The following is a 9,716-nucleotide window of genomic DNA, read 5'->3' as shown; positions in this document are numbered from 1 at the left end:
ACCCCCGCCAGCTTTCCCCTCAGCTGGGTGCGCGGGTGGCCGGCGGCAAGGGGAGCTGCCGGGAGCGCGCGTCCTCCTTCCTGCGCTGGAGAGCCGCCGTGGGGCTCTGTTTAACGGGCCGGGAGGCGGGGAGTGCTCGGGACGGCCGACTGCCGGGACACCCCAGGCTTCCCCCTCACACACGCACGCTGCCCGAGCGGCCGCGAAGCCGAAAGGAGAAACTCGCGATTCTCTGCCCGCGCCCTGGCCGGAGAGACCTCCCTGGGGAGAGCAAACCGCCGGGACGCGAACGGCCTCTGCCGCGGTCGGCTGCGAGCGGGCTGATGGGGCTGTCGCTGCCCCCTGCTCGCCGCGGGGAGCCGAGCACCCAGGCGAGGGGCGAGGGACCGGGGTGACAGGCTGCCCGCACCACGTGCTGGAGGGGCCGGGCGCCTCGGGACCTCTGGTGAGGGGGAGCGTCGCCTTTTGCCCTCGGTTGCGGTGGGACGGCAGGGAGATCCAGCCTCCTCCCGGCTCCCCTGGCCGCTTCGCCGCCAGGATCCGAGCGGGGCGGGAGGCTCCGCAGGCCCTGGACAGCTCCTGCTTTGAAAGCCCTCGGAGCGCCCTCCCGGCCGCGGCCAGCCGGCCGCCCGGCGAGGCTCTCGGCCGCGCAGCCCAGAAAAACAGGGCGAGGGGCGGGGGACGCCTGGAAAAAAAAAAAAAAGAAAAAAAAAATCAGACGACGAGTCAGATTTTCCTTCCGAAAGCCTCAAAGTGTCCACGTCCTCAAAGCATGGAACCAATTTAACGTCGCCGCCTCCCTCGCTCCCCCCGCCGACCCCTCCCCCGCCGACACCGCGCCCCCTCCGCCCCGCGGCCGCCGCTGCCAAGGCTGCCGCGGCGGGCCGGAGACACGGGGCACGTGACGGCCTGGGAGCCGCGCGGGGCCCGCGGCCGCCGCGCGCCCATTGGCTGCGCCGCCGCCGGTGACTCGCAGCCCCGGGACCCTCCTGCGGTATAAATAGGGCGGACCGGGGCTTGATTAATTTAGCATCCCGGGCAGCAGGTTTCTGCTAAGGTTGGAGTTACTCCTCAAGACTGTATGCCTGCGTCCCATAGGTAATAGCTAACCACCGACCAGGGACTCTGCACCACAAGGAGTCTGCATGTCTTGCAACTAGACATGCTCAGCTTTGTGGATACACGGATTTTGTTGCTGCTTGCAGTAACTTCATACCTAGCAACAGGCCAACGTAAGTGCTTTTAGCTTGTTTGTGGCATGGGTGGTGTCAGGGGGTGGCTGTCCTACTCTGCGCGCTGTCCAGACGTCTTCCCCACGGATGGTAGTCTGCAGGGAGCTGCAGCTTCCCAAGCTAGAGAGACCATCTCATGAAACTCCCACCTCTGTCCCAGATCAGAACCTACCTTCTTTTTTTTCCTCAGAAATAGAAAAGGATGGCAAAAGGCCAAGGGAAATCGCCCCCCCCCAAAAAAAAAAAAAAAAAAAAAAAAGACGAGCTCGTACCCAAAGGAGAATGCAAAGCCCTAATTCAAGCGGAGATGCTTAAAGGCTAGGAGAGTGTTTACGGCGAGCGGAGGAATCCAGGCTGCACCCAGACTGCACTTTCGTGACACCGCAGGCGCGCTTTCCGAAGCGGGGGAGCCGCGAGGAGCGGGAGAGCGGCGGCTCACCCCTTCCCTCCGCGGGGAGGGCACGCGGGCGGCGGGCAGCTCGCTGCGGGACGCCCCGCCGCCGCCCCGCCGCGCACGGCGGCGCCCCCTGGAGGCGGAGCCGGGCCGCTGCGGCGCGCCGTGCCGCTGGGCGCCCTACGACCCAGGCCGGCGGGGGAAACCTGTTCGCGGCTCCCCGGCTGGCTTCCCGCACACCGAGTCCGCCCTCCCGGGGGTCTCCGGAGAGGGAAGGACCGTACGGGCAGGAGGAGGGAGGCAGGGAAGGAATACTGCTTAGCTTTAGTGCGAAAAGGGAATGGTGCTCCCCGAGGGTGCAGCGCGGCTTTCCGCCACTCGCGGGGAAGACGATTTAGCCTCCCCCCTTGCTGACGGAGAAGCGCAGCTGCCCCCATACGCGCTGCGGTGGGAAAGAAACGCGCCCCACGCACTTGGCTGGGGGAGAAGCGGAGCCTTCCCCCTGCCTCCCTGCTGGGCAGCATCCTGTGCAGTCCCCCCTTAGCCGCTCGCCGCCGTTCCTCTGCAGGACTGGCTTTCACCTGGGGTTTGGTTCCTAGGCGGAGGAGGGAGGGAGCAGCCGTGCGCGGCCCCCTCCAGGCGCTCGGAGCCCGCGGGAAGGTGCCCCCCGCGCCCCGCCCGTCGCCGGCTGCGCCCCGCCTCGCCCCTGCCGGCCGCCGCCAGCAGCGAGGCGTGGGGTGGCGGCGGGGCGGCGAGGAAGCCGTGGCGGTGGGCTTCCGCGGCCCGGAGGAGGCCCGAGGGCCCGCGGCGGGGCCGTTCTGGCGGGGCGGCCGGGCTGAGGCCTGTCCTGGCGCACCGCGGCCGCCCCCCCGGGACGTTTTCCCCGTCGGGGACGGGCAGCGGCAGCAGCGCCTTCGCGAAGGCTGAGGAGACGGAGCGGTTCGTGTAGGGATCCCGCCGTACCGACCGCCCCCGCTTTTCCCGAAGTAAGACCGTGTAGTCGCCAGTGTCACCGTCACCTGGGGGCAGTAATGTTTTTAATTTTATGTTGAGTTAGTGTAGGCAATCGGTGTCCTGCCGTGGTATTTCAGTGCTTTATAGTGGTCAGCACTTCAGTATTGTTACCTTTTTGCTGGACTGTATGAACCATCTGAATTTAGTGTGATCATCCATTGCCAAAGCGACATTTGATGGAAAAACAACTTGCTAATTAGTAATAAAGTCAAATCGCTGGCATTAAAGTGTGATGTGAGACGTTTTTACCATGGTAAGTTTCAGCCAAAATAGATTTTTAATTGCTTGAAATTCAGAAAACAGATTTTTGAAAATTAGTATCTCCAACTAATTAACAAGAGCGTACTTAGTAGTAAATAGCATACAGAGAGAAAGTTATTTGCTATTTGGTGTTTAATGTCTTCAAACTGTGCTCTGTTACACACTATGACATTTTACAGGAAATTGTGGAAATAGGTATGTTTGGGTAGAACAGTTCCCCATCAAAAGTGAGATGGGGCCATTTATATTAAAATTGAAGATTACTCCTACAATTTAATATCTTCACGTGTGTCAGCCTCTCTGGGTTTATTCACCTGTTGCATGCACACATATGTGAAAATATATGTGTGCAGTTTTTTCCATGGAGATATGTTTAAGCATATTTAGAGCAGGCTTATAGAAGAGATCTGCCTTTTTACTGTATCAATCATATTACTTGTTTTAATTTCATTAGCAAGTCTGTTTTGAATTTGAAATACATAGCAATCTCACCTGTGTCTTTACAGTTTAAGATAATCACCTTAAAAGTAAGAAATTACATTAAGAAAACGTTTCTTGTATTAAGAAAATGAACAGAAATGCGTTTTTTTTTAAAAGCATTGAAATGTAAAACTTGTAAAATAACTGAATCCACACTCTAATTATCTCCTTTTTTTCTTTCCTTTCTTTCCCTTCGTTATCCAGATGTGAGTGAGGTCAGTATAATTATTTTTTATCTAATAGGTAACACTCAACTTCAATTACAGGCTAGACTTCTTTTTCATGGCAGAATTATTTACTAATGTTAATTCCCAAGATGGTCATGGAAAGATACCAATTAAATCCTGAAGGGATTGCCTGGAAAGGTACCCACCCCAATTTCTCAAGTGGGACGGCCTTTTTGAGAGACTGCCTTCATAGGTGTAAAGACCATGAGGAGAAAGTAACGGAGCAGTGGTGTTTGGACATTATACCTGGCAGTTTGGATTGGAGATGACTGGACTTTAAAGGCAGTCTTCCAGTCTAAATTTCATCACACAGAAGGATTATGAGAGAACTCAGGTGACTTTCTTTTATGCCAGTTTTGTAGGCTGTAATAGGTATAAAATTGTCAGTCTTCAACAGAATGTTCTAATGCAGTTACATGTATCTTTGCTATATAATAAAATCCTAGCCTTCATAGTAATTTAAAACCATAGGGCATACTTAAATATACTGTACTGAGAAAAATTATAGTTATGTAAGAAGATGAGTCTACGTTTGTACATTATTTTAGTTTAAAATATTGGGAGAAATTCTATCTTTTTTTTAAATTCTCTTCTTTATTTTTTCCAGGTAGCTGCAGGGCGGAAGGTAAGCATTTTTATTTTTCTTGTGTGGAAATGGAGACGATATCAGATATTCTTAGGCAGATTAATATTTTGTTGAATATTGGATGAAAGGAAAACTGACTACATTCATTGGTTTCAGTGTTCCCTGAGAATAGCAGTAGCACTGAGATGAGTAGGAAGTAAAAAGGAGGGAACAATGGGTGCAACATCTTAACACCGGGGTAAATTCAAAATGTTGGATTTAAGCTGCTTTACCCAAGAGCAGAACTAAGCCTACCAAGAACTAAACCGCATCAAAGTAACGTTCTTGTTCAACCAGAGTTCCTTTGGAAGGATTTATGTGAATTGAACAATACAGCAATGTCCATACAGGTCTAAAAGGCTAAACAGATTCTATTTTATTTCTAAAAGTCACTACTGTTAAATTAGAGCTAGTTATTCAGTAGAGACTAAAACCAACTTTGCAAGTACTTCTGTGGACTATGCAGTGATACTTTTAACTGATGTAGTAATGACAGTGACTAATATATTTCCAGTAGCTTATTGTGGAAAAAGAATATGCTGTCTGTGGAAAATAGCTATCGGACCTGTATGTACAGTCTTCCTTCCCTTTTTCATTTACACTAATTATTTTTAATGTATCTGTTTTCCTGTATCATCCTGGAAAATTTCCACGGAAACTCACTAAGTTTTATTTTCTTCCAGCAGGGCCCTAGAGGAGACAAAGGGCCACAGGGAGAAAGGGTAAGGAATTAGATTGACGTTCATTTGTTTGTTGGAAGACCAGTAGGAAAAAACTAAGTTTAGGCATTGATGTGAGATTAAATGAATGTACCTGTAAAAGCTTGCATGTACAATTTCATTAAACAGAAACCAAGTTATATATGTACCAGATTCTGCCCTGGCAATACCTCACCAACCTAATTACGGTCATTGTGCCTAAGCAGATGTGGTTGAGTTCAGACGGCAGCCTAGCACTCCAAGTGATGGTTTGAAAAACTTTTTTCCAACTGCCCACAGTGGAAATAGTGCATGAAAATGCAGAAGGGAAAGTTGACACATAAAGATGAAGTCTTTGAACAATACGGTGTATGGATAAGCTCTCTACATCAAACCCAAATAGACAAAGCTAACTTTGAGGGTCGTTCATTATCTGTGCCTCCAAAGATGGCTTGAAAAAGCTCTCTTCTTGGCATCTAGGCATTTGTCATCTACCTTCTATTAGTCAAAGCAGATATTGTACTGTTAAAGGCTACTGTAAAAGTAACCATAAATAAGGACAGTTGAATAATTTAATTGTAATGTTCATTCATGTTGCTGATACCTGCTTTTCTGATTTGCTTCTGCATCATTGCTGCTTTTTGTAAAGTGGTATTCTGAAATTCACATCCTTACCTGGCCAGTGTGTAGTTATCATGTGTCTTTTTTGTATCTTCTGAAAATGAAAATGCCATAGTACTGATAGGTAGCTCTTGAAGATTTCTTAGATCATAATATGCTGACAAATATAATGGGAACTATTAGGAAGAGTATATCTGTATGGGCAACTGGATATTTGCTTTAGGCTACCACTAACTAAATTTGTTTAATGAAATGAGATACATGTTTTGTCCTGAGTGTAGCAAGCCTAATCCTGCTCCTTTAGAAATCCGTAAGACTTTTATTACGGATTTCATCTACCACTGAACTGAATCCAAAATACAGACCAAATGAAATACCTCGCCTCAGTGGGCATGGTGGCAAAACTTGACTAGCTTTGTGCATTGAGGATGAAGGAATGTAAGGGCAAATGTTGCTGGACTGAACACATGTAATTTCAAGCTGTTGTAAAAGAAGTTATGACAGTCATAGCAGAGTCACAGTATCAAAAATCTGTAGAAGAGCACTGCTTTATTGTCATTGAATTTGCAATTTTACCGGCAAATAGTCTAGACTGATTAAAAACTGGCCTTTGACTTACTCTGGATCTATGTTAGTTCGTACCAGTAGGGCTGCCTTTTGCCAATCCTCAGTTGGTCAAATTTTAGGCTCTCACTAACAGAATCTGACAGGCTGTGTGGGTCACTTGGGGTTCATGGGTCCAAAATTCAGTCGCTTAAAATGAAAATTCCCAATTTGGAGATTACACTTTGGTAGCATAGATCCAATAGTGCCCCCATAAATCTTCTTAAATATGAAACTACAGTAAATACCTGATATGATGTGTGGCAAGGCAATGTAAATTCAGGCTATGCTTATTTTCTAAAGTTAGCCATTTATTGAAACTGCATATATATAGCACTGCTGTAGTCTGTGCTGTGGGTGCCTGGTTGTTAATGAGTTTATCACTTCAGAGATTTCTTTAGCCACTTCTAATGTTCACTTTACAATCCTCTTTTTGACTCTAGGGTCCACCAGGTCCACCAGGCAGAGATGGTGAAGATGGTATACCAGGTCCTCCAGGCCCCCCTGGTCCTCCAGGTCTTGGCGGAGTAAGGCATCCAAACTTCTATTACTGAAACTGATAATTTGTGCTTTGTGAATAAGACTAAATGCATCTCTGCTGGAATGCATTGGAGAGTAGAGGAAACATTCTCTTGTGATCGGCAAGAAATTGATGGTCCCAGTTCCAGTGAAACTATCCTTGGGATGTATGTTTTCCGTGGCAAATTTGGATTCTGTATTCAACAGGGACTTATGCACAGGAGCAAATCAACCCTGTTAATTAGCATTAAATTTATACAGCCATGAAGTGTATGGATTAGGAATCAACTAAATGAAACCTGTGCTGTTAAGCAGATGGGGAAAAGAAATGGCACTTTGCGATTGGGTTCAAGAGACAGCAACTGTATTGGAATAAGCTGAAGAAGATTATCCTTAAGCTAAAAGTCCATACCTAAAAGTCCTTTAGAATTTTAGAATATCTTCCTTTAGAATTTTTCATTTCTATCTGTGTTCGTGCTGCAGAACGTAAGTGGACTGCGTCACATACACACGTTCTGCAGAAGTGTCCATCACGTATTCTCTGCAGGATGCTGGCTTTAACTCTTCGCTTGTCATTAGCTTGCACAGGGAGCATGAAGACATAGACAGTGTTATATCGATCAAATTTAGTAAATCCTCCTGCATGGAAGAATACTCTTTTGCCTTCAATATGAATAGCAATAATTTATTTTCCTATTAGCAAACCCCAAACTGCTTTCATTAATTTCTTTTATTTTAATATGCTAATAAACCAAAACAAGCAAGAAAAGGACTTTCGATTGTGTTGTATAGAACTTTTTTCCATTTTAGTGAAGAGGGAAAATGTACTTTACAAAACTAGATGTATATTTGCCTACAAAACTTATATTGATAAAAGATCAGAAATCCAGTGCAGTGTTTCTGAGGCTGCGTGCTCCTCAGATCTTTTTGAAGCTGAAGGGCCCACCTCATCCGATAGTCAGTCAGGGTGGGTGCATGAATTTTCCGTAAGCAATGTAATGAAAAAATAGGTATAACTTGCCTCATTGGAAATCAGGCAGAGCAGTTTGAGAGTTTCAAGAAAGTTTTCAATTCTAAATGAGCACTGAGTTTATATTCTTAATTTTCAGTTCACACTATTGCAGTGCCTCTCTGTACTACTGCATGGGTACTTGAGGCTGTTGTGTGAAAGGGCCTTCCTAGTAAAATCAAGTCTTTCTGGAAACAAGTGAATAGAAATGTATTTATAATAGGGCCATGTTTGTCGAGTTTTACATATGCTGCTTTAACCTACTGTATAGCAAGTCAGATGACAGTTACATGTAGAATGATAATTATCGATACCTTTTAAAGTAAAATTTATAGTATTTTAATTTCAAACTTTTTGTCACCTACAGAACTTCGCTGCTCAATATGATCCATCTAAAGCAGCTGATTTTGGCCCAGGACCTATGGTAGGTATATGATTTAGCACTTGATAACTTGCATAGATAACATGTTTAGTATTTTCCTTTAAGTCTAATCCAGCTCTATTAATGCAAAGCATAGTTTTAAAATTAGTGTTTTGATCATATATTGAGTCAGGCTGTAAACTGACGTAGGACAATGTGAAGTGCTTGAAATACAGTCTTAGGACTTGAAATATGGTCTTGGGACTGTGTATTTAACTTGAATATAGCATTACTGGGTCTTTTGCTTTAATTCTGTCTGTGGACCACACTTTTATGAATCCGTGAATCTCATAATCTGATGTCAGATAACACATGTACTTTGATATAGTATTACTTTACCCATATTGAGACAGAAGATTGTGTTTTAGGAATGAGATCAATTGTAAAGCTGCTCACTAAAGAGGTATAGGTCTAGAAAGTAACTCAGTATCTCAGCTCCAGTTGCTGACCATTTTTCTCCTGTACAACCCTTTTGATATCCTTGGATTGCACAGGTTTGGTAGGAAATTGGCCACCACATTTGGTTCTCAACAACTCAATGTTCGTACTTGCTACTACTTGCTACTATTCTGAGAAGGAATCTTTATCGGTTATTGTATACTATGTCCAAATGGACATTTAAGGAGTCTACTGCCTCTCCACATGAATTTCTAACCCTTCCTGGTGTTAGCAGATATTTTCAGTGTACACAGCAGAAAATGGATTAAATTCACCACTCACACTGACAACACAGACAATGCATCTGATGGGTGAGCAGCAGGGTGAAGGCTGCCCAGGATTATTCTGGGTCAAGTGCTTGTTTCCATTCCTGAAAATTGTAATATTAAACAAATTTTTGAAAATATTTTGGCATCCATTTAGATACTAAATATAGGAAAATAGGAGTATCTTTAATCAAGTTCTGCCCTCAGTGTCTGACAGTAAATCAGAAAATGTAGATGAGGATTTATTTGGGGTGTCACGATTTCTAAGTTCCAATTTTTGAGTTGGTTAGGGTTCATCTGACAGCAACAGCAGTAGAATCTACCTACTGTGAGGAATTTTTAAGTTTCATGAAGAAAATGTGAGAGATTGGGAAGATAAAAAAGGAGGGAAAAACAATTATAGAATATAATTTGTGAAGAGATTCACAGGGCTTATGCACCACATATGATTCAGACTGTCCAGAAACAGTTATTTTTCTTAGAATTACTGCATATTTTTATAGCCACAAGATTGCTTTAGCTTCCATAAGTAAATGCCTGTATTTAATACGCATTTATTCCCCTTAATAAAAAGTATTCAGTCTTACAGGAAAGCTACATAAGCCATTGAAAAGTTGGCACATGATTTTAATCTTGTAATGAGAGAATCTAGAAGAGTTCCCAAGAAAGTTTTAAAACCAATTAAAACCATAATGATTTCTCTTGAAACATCTTATAAAACATTCATTTGGACAATACAAGCCTAAATTAAATTTCAGTTCAAAGTTGTTTGCTTGCTTAGTAAAGCTTAAGATAACTGCTAAGAAAGAGCAGTGATCTATGGAAATTTCCTTTTTAGAAGTGATTCTTGACCCTTTTTTCCAAGAGGTATATAAATTCTAAATTCAGTCAAGGAGAGTATGTTAGTG

At 44.9% G+C, this 9,716-nt stretch overlaps 1 protein-coding gene across 3 annotated transcripts in view; it reads left to right on the top strand.

Annotated features, from left to right (window-relative positions):
• Positions 1–1,027: 1,027 nt before the first annotated feature.
• COL1A2 (collagen type I alpha 2 chain) overlaps positions 1,028–9,716 on the top strand; it is a 41,455-nt gene continuing 32,766 nt past the window's right edge. Inside the window, exons 1-5 of one of the 3 annotated variants that reach the window (XM_075143744.1) lie at positions 1,028–1,236; positions 4,216–4,233; positions 4,917–4,955; positions 6,599–6,682; positions 8,051–8,107. In XM_075143744.1, coding sequence (XP_074999845.1) covers positions 8,105–8,107 — 3 coding nt within the window. In that variant the 5' untranslated portion in view covers positions 1,028–1,236; positions 4,216–4,233; positions 4,917–4,955; positions 6,599–6,682; positions 8,051–8,104. Of the gene's footprint in view, positions 1,237–4,215; positions 4,234–4,900; positions 4,956–6,598; positions 6,683–8,050; positions 8,108–9,716 lie in introns of all 3 variants that reach the window. The other 2 variants (XM_075143743.1, XM_075143746.1) reach the window with 2 other exon arrangements.

The sequence above is a fragment of the Calonectris borealis genome, chromosome 2, assembly GCF_964195595.1.
Source record: "Calonectris borealis chromosome 2, bCalBor7.hap1.2, whole genome shotgun sequence".
Classification (NCBI taxonomy): Eukaryota; Metazoa; Chordata; class Aves; order Procellariiformes; family Procellariidae; genus Calonectris; species Calonectris borealis.
The sequence above is the reverse complement of the archived record's forward strand: the minus strand, read 5'-3'. Positions and strand labels throughout refer to the sequence as shown.